This window comes from Amphibalanus amphitrite, unplaced genomic scaffold, assembly GCF_019059575.1.
Source record: "Amphibalanus amphitrite isolate SeventyFive unplaced genomic scaffold, NRLGWU_Aamphi_draft 001144F_arrow, whole genome shotgun sequence".
Taxonomy (NCBI): Eukaryota; Metazoa; Arthropoda; class Thecostraca; order Balanomorpha; family Balanidae; genus Amphibalanus; species Amphibalanus amphitrite.
Window position 1 is genome coordinate 28,231 of NW_024882638.1, and position 14,851 is coordinate 43,081.

A 14,851-nucleotide genomic window follows, 5' to 3' on the forward strand; every position below is an offset into this window, starting at 1 on the left:
TAGGCAAGATGAATTTACTTTTCGACTTTTCGTGAAGTTTTTTGACTGCATTTTTGGTAAAAGCTTCTCAGATCATGATTTCATGTAATATGGACACATAAACAATCGGAGCACGCATCAGTATACACACAGACACACACAGACATACAAACACATATCATTGACCTTGACCTAACTTGACCTGAAATGTCCTCAGCAGCAAAAACCTGGTCGGGTAGTGTGACAAAGAGGTTCTAGCTGGCTTGGCACCAGAAAACGGCATCGTCCTCGGTATATGCTAAGCAGCGCACTTGATATCCAACGGTGACCCGAAACAGTAACATTTTTTTAAGTTTGACCTGACCTGGAAGGTCAATGACTGACCTGAGCAGGTAAAACTGGGTATAATTGGATTCGTCTCTTCCCAAAGAATCTTTTTGGTCTTACCGCGAAGCTCTATCTCAAACAGGAACGAAATGGCGCGGGGGTGGCACTGGCAACCCCTATGTGCGTTCTATAGGATGGCAAAATGGCATGTGCGGGCGAGGGTTAATTTTATTTTGAATCGCCAAAAAACGCAGACTCTCAAAAGCCGCGTATAATGTATAGGTAGGCTTATTTCTTAACGAGACAGCAAAAACAAACAGAAATAGCATTAGGGGGGATGGAACCTCCGGTCATTTCATCCCTTTTTGACCTAGATCGCGGCGGAAAAAAAAACGAGCGTCACAGCGACCGGTGCTCAAATTTAAGGTCTCAGTCAACCCGTGACCTCTCAAGTCAGGTCAAGTGTTCCTAGATAGGGGTTTTGTTAATGTTGAATAACTTTGTCAAACACGGCGTCAGAGCCACGATTTTGGAACCATCGTGTTCGTCATGCTCAGATGCGTCGAATGATACGCTTCTTGTTTATGTGACATCAACATATGGTGTTACTGTTCACCTCACGACACGCCAAGGTCATGTCAAAGCCACTCAGGTCACGAAGCCGTTCGAAGGCGCCATATCGCATATTATTCGATTTGGCAGGTCTTCCGGAGTCCAGTGGTGGCTGTCTCGACTCGCCAACTTAACCCTCGCCCGTATAGAGGAGAGGGTCGAACGGACCTCCCCCCATCGGTTTTCGCGAATAACTCGGGTAAAAAGCCGCCGATCGCGACGACACTTTAAGTACCCTCGCGTTAATCAATTTTACACTTACTCTGAAAATTTCATGACCCTGACCCAAATGACCTTTGACCTGTGACCTACTTTTCGAGACCATGTTTGGTCCGAATCGCGATTCGGCATACGGCTCTCGCGAGATTAAGCGGTAGGTTTTGCACTTTTACATTTTCGGTTATATCTCAGGAACTAATCGATCTACGATGAAGCCATTTTACACGATCATGGCCGGCTTGTGAACCAACAAGTTGATGGCATCTTCACGAAGATATAGCCTGAAGTACACTAAATTTTCTCGGTGCAAAGCCTACCGCTAAAACCCGCGAGACCTGTACATATGTCGGCTCGCATTAGCCGCGCGTTTGCAGTCTTTTCGTGGTTTCAAGCGTTCAAACATGTGATATGATGTTGCGTCAATGCATTAGGGTGGGTGTCAATGTCACCTGAAGGTCAGATCAGGTTATTGGCCTTTGATGACCTCGGTTCACTTTTCGAACTTAACATGTTTCTAGGCCAGTTTTTGGAGCTGAATTCGAATTTAGCAGCCATTTGAATATTTACTTAGTAGTTTTGGTGCCTTCGTAACGTGTTACGAAGCTGTCAGAGGCGGTTGACACCTACTACTACGAATACCCGGCAGGACCCCTACTGGTTGACCTGACCTGACCAGACCAGACCTGACATAATAGTTTTGATCAAGATGATATCTTCATGCACATGAAGATATCATCTGTGATCAAAACTAACATGATATTCGTGATCAGCAATGAAGATGTCACTGCGGACTTCGAAACTCCCAAGTGGCTTTATTAAGCGGAGTACGTGGATTTATTAAGCGGATTTATTAGTTGGGTATCTATGGAGAAAATCCGTGAACAGCTGAAGCGGCCAGAATAAGTGGCTGGATTTATTATCCGTGGATTTATTAAGCGGATTCCACTGTATTACGTAACAAACTACGAGTCAATTTGTAAAACACTTTGAACTCGGGATAATTTGACCTTTGATGACGTCTGGCGGCCTTACGTTTAGCGTGACAGGAAAGTGATCGGAGTGCTCTCTGAGTCAGTAGCGGCGGAACACCTTCAATTAAGGGGGGGGGGGGGGGGGCACTGGCACTGCTGACTTTTGGTCACATTCTTCCCATGCAACGCCCATAGAGCTAATGTTAATATGCTCTGAGTGATTGTGATGTTCTTTCACACGCAGCCTGTTCCGTGTCGCTGCGTGGCTCATGGGACGAGTAAGAGGAGTTGTGTCGTGAAAATGGCCCCTCCCCCGCATCGATATGTTACGCTTGGACTTTAGTCCTGACGTGGGTCGTAAGTATTCGGTGACACTCATCTGACATCTTCCTCTCAACACTTCCCTCTTTTTCATAAACAGAAACTAATTTTCTGTCAGTGTTCACTGTTTTATGTTCATGTTTTTTTTTTTTGTTAACGTCAAATGTTTTCTTAGTTCACATGAAACCTGAAATAGCGACATGTGCATAAAAAAGCGAAATGGGGTTGTAAGTCGCTCGTCACCAGACTTACCTGAAATAGCGACATGTGCATAAAAAAGCGAAATGGGTTTGTAAGTCGCTCGTCACCAGACTTATTGATTGGATTCTGATCGTGATTTTTAACGACTTCCACGAATAAGTTTTTTTTTCTGAGAGCGTCATGCACGCACGTGATTTGTATCCTGACCATTGCAATGTCGGCTACCCCGTCGGTATTATTGATGTTCATTGCGTCGATGTGGCTGCAATTGGACGAGTCACGTTCAATTCACGGTGTGGTTTATGACCCTACTTATTTTGCGCCGCATGAGCTCAAAAGGACACTGGTCACACCGAGTGACGCGTGGATTGAGACACTCCTGGACAAATAGACCCGAAAAGGACTGACTCTGCCTAGTACTCTGCAGTAGTTTTCAGTCTGATGCAATTCACGCTGGACTTCGTCGTGCGTCTCATTGAAGCTGTCTTATTTCATTGGCCCTAGTTGTAACGATCATTAGCACTGATCGGTCAAAAAAGAATAAGAGCAACGAACGCATGGTAGCCTTTCATTAAAAAGTTGTAAGGGGAATCAGTGTGGTAAAGTTGCCTCGGGCTGTTTCTCAGAAAATCGGAATTGTATGTTTTTTCCCTGCGTTTTTATGATCATAACGTGATCTTCTAATGTCGTGACATGGGCGCCGATGACCACTGTAGTCCGGGCGCCCAAAAACCCCATTTCATCATCATCATCGGAATTGTATGTTTAGCTCTGTTGGTGGTGCGCTGTGACCGTAGCTGCTAGCTAGCGCTCTCGGGGTTCTAGCGCGAGACCCGTCGACGATCGCGAAGGCCTGTACCCAGCGTAGGGGAGAGGTAACAAAGATCATGTGAGTGTTACACTGCCTACGGTTGTGCTTTACGGTCGACCGTAGGCTATATACACGATACCATATATGTTACGCTGATAATAGACCGTAATAGCGCTAATTAATGAAATTTGTTAGGGAGTTATTCCGACGCTTTCCCGATTTGACGTTCTCTCTTGGTTGCGATGAGTGACGGTGACACGTGGAAGAAGCGTTCATGCGACGCAAAAGAATCAGGAACATACGCGTAACAAAATCAGTTTTGTGTGTATTTCATCGTTGATCGTATTCATGTGTATTTGACCGTGACCTGACCAGCCTCGCCAGTCAGCCAATTACGCTTCAGTGGACACACTTTCCGCCCGCCCACTGTCCGTGACCCTACGGTCCTCGGCTGCCTCTGTCAACCAATCATATTTCAGGGGACACCATTGCCCCGCCCACTGGCCGTTACTGTGGGGCTACCGGCGCCTGTCAGCCAATGAGGCCTCAGCTAGTCCGGCAGCTACTCTCTTCAACTCCCTTCAACTTCCTCTGAGCTCCTGTCCAGGGGCGCGGGAACTACTTTCCGACTGGGGGGGCACACCATAATAGAGATTAACCTAGGGTACCCCCAAATCTAGTTTTCTCACCGGTTTTAGGCCACTTATTTTTTATCCCTCGGCTTTTTCAACAAAAAAGAAAACATTTGCAAAAAAAGTGTGGTATTCCGTCTCAAAGCTGTGGGGGCACCGCCCCCACGGCCCCAGAGTTGGGGGGGGGGGGCAAGCTGCCCCCACTGCCCCCCCCCCCCCCCGGCTCCCGCGCCTATGCTCCTGTCTGGCTGTGACCGAGACTCAGCAGACATTCCACTCATTCACGGCACGGGGGACGGTAATGGCGTTTTCAGTCTACATCAGGCGGTGTCTATGCGTTCAGCAGATATGCCCGTGTCGGCGATAATTGTTCGTGTTGGTGAGTCCGGTTGTGTCGGCACGCTGTGCGGTCTCAGCCGTCGCGTCGCCCGACCGGCAGCGGGCAGGATATCCCTCGACACACGTCTTCAGTGGGTCATGACAATGATATGTTTGTTATATCTGCCGGTAGGCAGTTGATGGGTCATCAGATGGCTATGACTGTCAGTAGTTAGTGTGCTAAGCATGCAGGATGAGCCGAGCCGGCTGGGTAGGGCAGGGCGAGTGCTGGTGAGAGCGCGGCCCTCCGTCCTGCCCTGCCGTCTGGCTGATGTAATTTGGCGGCGGCGGCGGGCCCACCTTAGAGGGAGGCAGCGCTGCTCGGAGGTTGGAAGGTGCGACTAGCGGCGGTGACGGCAGCTCTGTTCGATCAGCCACCGGTCCCGGCCGCTGGCCACGGTCCAGCAGTCAGCGAGTGGGGTGTCACGTGCACCGGCCGGAGTCGTGCCGCCGAACGGAACCACACGCTGTGGAACTCTCGTTTCGTCACCACGCCCATTCCGTTGCGTCAGCCTTCTTCAGATCACACTTGGCCCATCGAGGCCACCGGAACGGGCCAAATTTATTATCACGCGCCCGGTTCGCCTGATGACATCAACTAAAGTCATAGGTATCCGCCCCTTTCTGCTGCAATGTATGGATATTATTATTTAGTGTTTTTCTAAAGGGCTGATTGCCGTGACTGTCTGCTGACCGCTGCCGGTAGTGGGTGTCGGCTGGCATTGATATGTTGTCAGTGTCAGTGTCACAAGTCGTGCAGTTCGTTTATCCATCGTTCTATGCACGCCGCTCCGTCTCGGCAGACGGCGCGGCGGTGAGCTTAGCACGTCCTCATTAGAAGCGCCGTGAACAAATAGATCCCGTCATTTCTTGCAAAGCTGTGACATATCGGCGAGGTAGGCAATAATTGCATGCCATGTGAATCCTATCAACTTGCAATAACACCACACCGAGCTATACCTCTTGTGGCGATTCGCCTCGCATTTGCACTCTTGCGGCTTCCCGCTTTGCACGGATAAAGATGAAATAACACTGGTAAGGAAGGGACATGGCCGGAGACATACTTTAATTAAATTCACCAACGATACGGCGCTAAAATATGGGGCGTGTCGTTAACATAAATATGGGGTGTGACGTGTGTCCTTTACATACCTATACCGTACTCCATTGTTTATGAACTGTTTGAATATGAAACTAAGTAGGATACCGGCAATTATGCGAATTACGATGCTGTATAATGCTGACTTGTTGTTACTGAATATAGCTTATTATTTATTGCTTCAATTCGACATGAAATTCTGTACATTCGGGCACGATGAAGGAGGGCCACCATTGCCGATGATGCAAACAACGCACAGCACTGGGATTCGACTATAGTTGGTGCTGCTAGTCAGGACTGCTACGGCAGTTCAGTCGCAGTCGGATACGTTCGAACGAGTCAATTTGGTGTCGTTTTACTTTTAGTATTGTAACCTTTAGGTATTGAAACGTTGAGTTGAGCATTGTTGATAAGATTATCAGGAGTATGAAAAATAACCTCTTGCTCATATCTGAAGGAATTAAAAAAATTAAAGACCAATATATATTCGGGCGTGGCCCTTCCTCAGTGGTACAGTGTTACAATGGAACGTCTCTCGTCTCTCTTGTTCCATTGTAACACTGTACCACTGAGGAAGGGCCACGCCCGAATATATATTGGTCTTTAATTTTTTTAATTCCTTCAGATATGAGCAAGAGATTATTTTTCATACTCCTGATAATCTTGTAACCTTTAGGCCGAAAAGTGTATCCCTGATCAGCACCTCTGGTCCACGCGGTCCAGTTACGAAGGGTCGGTTTGGGCAGACCGGTCACGGCGTCGGTCGCCTGGTCTGTCCGCCCGGTCACGTTTTACCGTTCGTGTTGATCGAAACCGTTGCGTGCCGCACATAACACAAACACTGGTGATCTCACCTGTCGTTGGGAACTATTTATACCCTGATTACAAACGATAGACAATAAACAAAACAGCCAACATTCCTCCATTGCACTCCGGCGCGAGCACAAACATTGAGCAGGTAGGGCAGTTCTTGCGCAATGCCTTCAAAAAATGCACTGAAAGTCTAGTAATTAGGTAACTCCCTATCCTATCACAATAAGCCAGTGGCAAGCCAGATTGGCAAACGCTACTTGTGCGGTCTACATATACTTGCGAAAGTTGAATGTGAATAGATTTATAAGATGAACGCGAACGAGGGTAAACACTAAACAGAGTTCAAAATGGAAGTTGGAAACCGTTGGATTGCACAATACATTCGTCAAGTTGACAAATTCGTCCATTTTCATTAATGCCTGCATGTGTGCACTGTGCAGATTGCAGAATACATGCCTCAGTTAGTTGAGGTAATCATAAAACGCTGAGCCTATAAAGACTAATAATTACAAATTGCACTTCGATTACGCGAACCGAACAAGTTTGCAGGACATAGCGCTTGTCTATCGCTAGTAGACAGCAAAATAGCTGGCAGACAGCAACAGGCGAGCCTCGCGGGTGCATCACTGGTAGACGAGGTTTTGAGGTGACCTGACGCGGCTATGGCAGTTGGAGGGGGCTCTGGCGGCACCGACTGACTGGCAGGAGCTGACCGGTTCTCACGGACCTATCTAGAATCCGCTCTGGAAGAAGCGGCTGGTTTTGGCAGTTGATTCCGGTTCTGGCAGTAATGAGTGGCAGTTGGCTATGGAAGTAGCGGCAGGTCCTCGCTGTTCCATCACTGGCTGTCGAGGCTCTGGAAGTAGCGGCGGGTATTGAAAGGGCCGGTCGCTGTCCTATCACTAGTAAACTAGGCTCTGGAAACACCTGGCGGCAGCTGTGGCAGTAGGGATGATCGTTGCTAGCGATTCACTGGTAGACGAGGCTCTGGAAGGAGCGGCGGGTATTGGAAGGGCCGGTCGGTGGTCGCTGTCCTTTCACTGGTAGACGAGGCTCTGGAAGGACCTGGCGCGGCGCGGCTGCAGTGCGGTGCGCGTCATGAGACCGTATGTGGTCTGCAGCCGGTGCCGGGCCGGGTACTCGTCCCGCCGCCGGTCCGCCCACATGGCGAACGGCGGCGTCAGCGTGGTGACCCGGTGTGGTGGCGGCGGCTCGGGCCGGTGCACGGCCAGCCGCGGCCGGCGTCGGCTCTGCGGCACGTTCGGCCGCACCTCGGGCCGCCAGTTGGCGCGGCCGGCCCGCAGAGCCGGCCGAAACTCGGAGCTGACCGTCTCTAGGGGCCGCTCCGGTCGGCGGACCAGCTGGCAGGCGGCGCAGGCGCGAGCGAACCGCTTGCACCCGGTGCCGGTCTGCGTTCCCGTCGTGGTGGTCTGAAGCAGATCCGGCGCGCTGACCGTCCGAGACAGCCGACAACTACAGACCGTCGGCGGGCGGGCGGTCTCGGGTCGGCCGCTCCGCTCCGACTCACCACCCTCACAGCCTGCCTGAGCCGCTGTATGTCCTTTGGAGCTCGCCTTCGCCGACCGCTGAGCTGATCCACCGGTTCTCCTGGAGGTCGTCTGTGCTGAACCTCCACGGCTACTCCGCGTTCCGTTGGAACCGGCAGAACTGGGGGAGCGTGCCGGCCCAGCTGCCGCCGGCGTCACATACCCTGACTCTCCCGGTTCAGGAGAGCCGCCTGACGACGGCGCAGCTGGCGAGCCGGGCCGCTGGCGCTGCAGCTGTTGCAGCCGGTCAGTCAGCTGCCTTGAGTCCGGCCCCAGCCAGGCCTGGCGCGGAGTCTGGACTCCAGAGTCGTCTGATCCTGCGGCGTCCGCGGGTTCCGGCTGTGTTGGCTCCTCCGGAGGCGGTGGCAGGTTCCAACAGAGGGCGTACTCAATCTCGGGTACCTTCCTGGCCAGCGCGGTGGTGGGCCGGCGAGTCAGCAGGGGCGGCTTCGTGTCCGGCGTCGGCGCCTTGGTGTCTGGTGTCGGTGCTGTGCGCGGCCGCACCACCACATTCTTGGTGCAGTTGGTCGGGCCAGGATGGAGCAGCGGGCGTAGCGCCACAGTGCGTTCCGCCTGCTTACCGGGCGGTGGCTCTGCCAGCAGCGTCGCGTCTGACAGCGGCTCCACTATCGGCCAGTGGGAGAAGTTCTCCCGGCGCAGGGCGCGGGCGAACTGGCCGGCGGTGATGGCCGGCTGAGAGGCGTGCTGGCCCTCCGAACTGGCCGACGCGGCGCGTCTGTCCCTCTCCAGGGTACGCAGTTCCTCCAGCTGTGCTGGAGACACGGCGCTGGGGTGAGCGGCTGGCCTGCTGTTAGCCGGCCCGCTGTGAGCAGCGAGCGGCGAGTGGGTGCCGCTGCGCCGGCCGCTCCGGCTGGTCACTGACGAACCGGAGGACCTCCGAGACCGGCCCGCGTACGGCGAGCTCAGGACGGAGCCGTTCACACTCAGCCGGGCCGGGGAGGCACCGGCAGCCGGCGAGTCCTGCCGCCAAACACACAGACAGTCACATCGGACTGGCCCCAAGGTTACTGGATATGTGTACCTATTATATCCTTTTTCTGTTTATTGACGATTACGGGTCTATGTATTGGCATTTTCACATATTTATATTTTCAGAAGTTATGCCATCATCCTTAAAGTCATGCTAGGGACTAGATAGCTGTTTTAAGCCATTGTGAATGAATGTCGTATCTCATTGCTATCAAATGTCGACAGGGATCATATTTATAGTACCTAAAGTTACAAAATTAGATGACTTATTTTCTTGCTCATCAGCCCGTCTATTAATTGTCCTTTTGATTGTCTGTCAAGCGTCAATCGACTGCAGCCATTACTTCTCGAGAAAATAGCTCAGTGTGGCGCTTTTGCCTATTGCCTAGGACGCCGTCAGACGACATGTGTCACACATACGCACCGAAAACCGACCCCACGGCGCCCATTAGAAGGCGGATGGGTCTGTTCCACTCGGACGACAGTCCTCAGTGAGGGTGGCCATGTGTGCACTAAATAGCTGCACTTCCTTACGTAATGCGTATAAACAGGGTACTTCGCCAACCATCATTCCCAGCTAGGCTCAATTACTGTGTATTGTAGACAATCACAGGACGCATTTAACGACGAAGAAAACTAGCAATTCATCACGAGGACATTTGATGGCATGTGGGCTTAAGTGAACCTTTTTCAACTTATGGGAACAAATTACGACTACCATCAGTGGTTTTGTTTCGGCCAAAGTTGCAATCATCACTGAGCAATGAGCATGCAGTAATTTAACGCTCTACAATTTCAGAAGTCATCCGTGCAAAACAGCTTCCGACTTTGATGTGTCGAGTTTCAGGCCGACTCTATGCAGCGCTGAAGCCTCTCGTGTCGTTCATTCGTCTCGCTGTCGAAGGTTGACGTTTCCACACAGGCCCCTGAGGCTAGTCTCTCGTTCCGGTGAGCGGTCGTCCCCCAGGCGCCATCTATGGCTTTACGGGCAGCAGGTGCTGTCCTGTAGCGGCGGGCAGCATAGGTAGGCGTGCTGGAGGATGCAGCACTGCGCGGAGGAAGGAGGGCAGGCGGTTAGGATCATAAGGTCAGCGATGTCGGAGCATAGGATTAAAGGGTCTAAGACAGACGACAAGCATTTCCATTAACGCACTTGGATTAGGATGACAAAACAGACAACGGAAATATGTCTCCACTCTGCAGTAACGTGTGGCTTGTGCAATGTGCATGGGACGTGGATCTAACCACAAAAAAAGAACAAATTAATTAAATCAGTTTAACTTGGTGGGCCTGTGAGATCTTTCTGAATTGTGTGCTATGCAGGCAAAAAATACTCGAGAGCTGGAATCAGATTTTACCATAGAATCAGATTATATCAAAACAGAGCAGATAGGCGTGCCATAACATAGAGCAGATAGGCGTGCCATGCGGTTCAATAGTCGTCGAGTGAGACATTGAATGCTGGCTGTGCCCAGACCGCCGCAGCTGCCGTCTGAGCGTATCTCACCTCTGGCCTGCCGCTGGTGGGGTCCGCCGACCCGTCTCCCTTGTGAGCGGCCACCGCCCCCTTCGGACGGTCGTGTCGACCCTCCGGCGCCACCTCCCCGCCCTGGGGCGCTCTCAGAATATTCTGATATCCTGGGAACAAAAGGAGTCGTATTATATCAAACATAAGATAAAGCAACGACCCTGGTGAGATTCTGACCGAGTCAGTTTTGCTCGTAGGGCACTCACCGGGTCTACCGTGGCTGTGGCTGTAGGACCTCACCTGTTTGGCCGTGGCTGTGGATTCTCAACAAGCCTTTTTTCCAGTAACACACGCGAATGAAACATCCAATCCAGCTTTGAACGGTGGAACCGGAACGGTAGGAGCAGCTCTGCCGGGTTTAAACCGATGCTCATTCGCTTTAGCACTGACCCCGAGCGGGAAGTCTCCGTCTCATCCGCCCCACCCCGCCCCGCGGCAACCGACCCGGCCCGCTCAGCTGGGGAGAGCCTCAGTCGAGAGGCAGCCACCGCAGAGCCGACCCCCCCCCCCCCCCATCGCCTCCCCACAGCACCGAACAAGGCCCGCACACCGAGCGGGGCCGGTCTCCGGCACTTTGTCAGCGAAAACATCTGTGCAAATCACCAGATATCTGTGAGACAGGAAAACGATACGCGCAGACCCACCGACGCACCGACAGTCCTCACGTCGACCCGCCTCATACGAAGATTCTGCCACTCTCAAGTATTTTGCTCCATTTGGCATGATCGAACCTATTGTGTTTTCTCGCCATTATCGATTCTACCTACTCTGCGGTTCGCCCCTCCCTTCTCGGTGTGGCACCATATCGGGCCGCGCTCAATACCGAGGTGATCAGCCCTCCATTCTCCGGACACCTTGCGCGAAGAAACTTCTCATAAAACAGACGGTTCATCATCGTTAACGACTCCGAAATGAACAGAGACGTTAACCGGCGCTGGTCACACCCAGCGTTGCCTCTGTGGAAGCGGGCAAGGTCGAAACGGGCATCGTAAACATTGTCCCTCGAATCTGTCTTTTGACAAATTAACAGATGATCTTGTTGTCATTTTGCAATTAGTGCGAGGCATGAATAGCGTATGTTGTTAGGTTCAAGCCGATTATTCGGTCATTCAGCGTGTTCACGACCGCTTGCTCAATGTCCCCATTGCACGGATGAATGACAAAATCGTCACAGCTGAAGATGAGCGAGGACATTCTGCCATTCACATCCAGGTCTTCTAGGCGCTGAGTGCATCTCCTCGTTCCCCTTGAACTGCTGCTGCAGCTCCTCAGACAGTCGGCGAATCGTCCCGTCCTTCTCCATGCATTCGCCCTCTAGAATGCTGATTTTTTCCTCATCCCTTCTAGTTTTGATTCTAGGGAGTTCATCAATTTTTATTGTTCTGGTCGATCATGTGCCTTATACTCGTAGCAGACAGTGCGTCTCGGCGGCGGGCCGTCGCTTAGCCCCGGCCGCCCGGTGACCTTGACCTCCTGGCTGCTTGACTCTTGGTTTTTCTGGCCTCCGCTCTTCGCACCATCTCTGGCATCGAAAACTGCCTTTTCTCTTCCTCGCCAGCACCAGTGGCGCTCTCCGAACCGGAGGCCAGGTGGCAGTCGGTGAAACCGGGGTCGTCACCGCTCTGTCCGAGGCGTACAGGTCCGCTGTCCCTCGGCACTCGGAGACGCAGCCGTGCACACTAGCCGCAGATTATCTCCGATCGGTTGCGACTGACCACAGGCTGGCTGCCGATCACTTGAACCACAGTCCACCGGCCATGTCGCGCTAACACTACCCCATTCCTCGCGCCTCTCGGCCACTACTCGGACACTCAGACGCGCCCCGCTCACTCGGTCATGCCCCGCGGCGGAGCTCGCGGCGGGGCGTCCTGACCCGGTCAAGGTCGCACGCTGACGGCGCTTCTCAACAAGCCTACTGTGGCTGTTAGGGTGGATTCTTACCGGTTCTGCTGTGGCCGTGACTGTGACTATGGTCTATGGACATTGGACACTCACCGGGTCGACTGTGACTGTGGACTCCCACCGAGTCAACTGTGACTGTGGACTCTCACCGGGTCTATGTACTGTGGCTGTGGATGTGGCTGTGATCGTGACTGCAGCTGTGGACTTTCACCGGATCTGTTGTGGCTTTAGGTTTCGGACGTTCTGTAGGCCACTTACCTGGTCGACTGTGACTGTGCGGCCCGGCCGGCCGGCGCGGGCCCTCCCAGGTATCCGTGCGTCGGTAGGCCGTCCAGGGGCTCTGTCGGCTGCGCGCCGCACCCTCCAGCAGGTGACCGCGATCGTTGGCGATGAAGCGCGTGCTGCCGTGCCGCGGCTTGGGCAGCGAGTCGGGAGTGTCGGGTAGCTCCCAGTTACCGATCCGGCGCGGGTCATACTGCTGTTCAAACTGAAATGAAGCGGTAGATTTCACTGTTACCACAACTGCTCTAACTAAAACGCAAAGTCGGATGCCACTGATCCTCGAATTGAAAAACAGCCACACTACAGATTGTCACAACAATGCAACAAAACTGCAGCACAGCGGCAGCACGTGCATTGTTATATAAGCAAATGAAAACACAGAGACGAACTAGAGAAGTGCTGGCGAAACGTAATATAACGCCAGCTGAAAGAAAACGGCACTTTCATGAGAGACCCCTGACGAAAATGCTTTGTGCGGTGAGTCGCAGCCAGCCGAAGGCAGTATAGGTTAGTGCCCTGGCAGTAGGTTCTGGGTCGGAACCTGTCCGGCTTTGCGGGTACTGGAAATGGATACATTTAATATACCTACGCTAAGTTTGGCTTCTAAATTCTCTCAACAACCCTCTGAAACATCCGATCGGATGGCAGAGACCATGGTGTGCAAACTGAAAACATGCTGTTTTATCATGATGCTCTTAACTTTATACAGTCCGCCTAGTCTATTCAAAACAATCGGACCACGGCATTCCTAAATGCATGCCAGCTGAAGTTGTAGCAAAACGTCGCAAGGCGTTTTAACCTTTTACCTAGCGAATCTTGCCGTTTCAATCGGTTCATTTATCCGGCACGGCCCGGCGTGCTCGTATTTTACAATCACCACATTGTAATGGAAGTGTAAGACACAAAGGCCTTGTCACATTCCAGCCCAGTGTGTTGTGTTTCAATTTGTATTGGCCTTAACCTAAGTAAGAGAGAATTAACTCAAAGCATCAGCTCGGATAAACTTTCAATGGCCGTTTAATTCTTAGCTCATCTTTTCACCATAACGTCGTTTAAGTTTAAGCTCGTTTAACCTTTAATCATCTCATTTACTATCGTTAATTTTTTAGCTCATCATATCATTTGAATCGTGTAAAATATTGCAACATACCTGTGTGGCTCCTCGCTTCAGCGCCATCTACTTCGCACGATGTGTTCGGTGCCCTGCTCCGCTCGCGCCGCACGCACCAGTTCAATTACCGACCACCTTTTTGATCCAATGTGTGAGAAGAGTTGTGAGCACTGTGAGTCGACTGTCTGCGGACAGCGACTCGGGCCGTTGAGTTTCCTCACCGACCAGAGCCCATGTCACGTGCGTTTGTTACCGAGGGGCCGCAGTATTGGCGGGCCCCATCGACCAAACGACCCCTGCCTCCGCGCCGTTACCATGACAACGGCGCCGTGGTAGCTGCGGTTACCCGTCCCCCTCATACAGGTGCCCCTCAACTCCAGTCCGGGGTTCATCGTGACTGGTTCCCATAACGCTGCTGGATCACTATTACCGTTTCCTGACCTGACATCTTTCGGTTGGAGAGAACGTAGCGTCTTCCCTTACCACATTTTACATAGAATGATACTAGGGTGACCCGCGTGCTCCGCAACGCGAAAAGGGATATTTTCGATCGGCGGGTGTTCGGTTGTTCTTGTGTCGGTTGGGTTATCTATCCATTTCGGTCGATTGCTTTTTGACGGCTAAACGTTTTGGTTTGTGGAAAAAATATCCACCGCATCGAGGTGCCCGTGTCTGATAAGCATGCTTTCCACTTCAGAATCTGTCAAATGTGCTTTTTAATTGAGGTGCGTAGTTTTAAGACAAATGAAAGGCGTAGATAATTTTCGCTAAAAATCGTTTTGCAGAGGTTTAAAACATTTATATTTTTAAGAATACTGTTGCTTGTCATGCAAACGTGATGATTGGATCTTGGAGAGAATTGAATGCTCTTTCTAATGATAGCATTTTCAATTATCAAGCGTATCAGGTTAAGCAGCAAATCCCGTGTATCTTTTTAGTGGCACATTATGGACAAATACCATTTTAATTCAGCGATTTTTCCACATTGTTTTTGATCAATTAGCTGTCCACAATTTTTCCATGAGAGGCGGTACATTTCTCTTGGCAATTGACGTTGTTTCAACTCTCTCAGTCTGATGGTCACGGGAAAATAAAATAAAATCCAAAATCCGTTTGAAATGGCACTTT

The 14,851-nt window shown here is 51.6% G+C and overlaps 1 protein-coding gene across 1 annotated transcript; it reads right to left on the reverse strand.

Moving 5' to 3' along the window:
- Positions 1-9,478: 9,478 nt before the first annotated feature.
- LOC122370553 (protein Flattop homolog) lies at positions 9,479-14,038 on the reverse strand. The gene is made up of 4 exons (XM_043346232.1): positions 13,763-14,038; positions 12,589-12,817; positions 10,408-10,538; positions 9,479-9,948 (listed from the first exon to the last, which is right to left on the reverse strand). Exons 1-4 carry the CDS (start codon positions 13,787-13,789, stop codon positions 9,883-9,885), a joined length of 453 nt encoding a protein of 150 aa, XP_043202167.1. The 5' UTR covers positions 13,790-14,038; the 3' UTR covers positions 9,479-9,882.
- Positions 14,039-14,851: the final 813 nt, after the last annotated feature.

Bases quoted from the DNA above. Each gene is read 5' to 3' on its own strand.
- LOC122370553 (XM_043346232.1), bottom strand. From the start codon at position 13,789: ATGGCGCTGAAGCGAGGAGCCACACAG. The intron at 12,818-13,762 runs GTATGTTGCAAT...GCTTCATTTCAG, and splicing joins TGAAGCGAGGAGCCACACAG to TTTGAACAGCAGTATGACCC. The intron at 10,539-12,588 runs GTAAGTGGCCTA...TTTTGTTCCCAG, and splicing joins GCACAGTCACAGTCGACCAG to GATATCAGAATATTCTGAGA.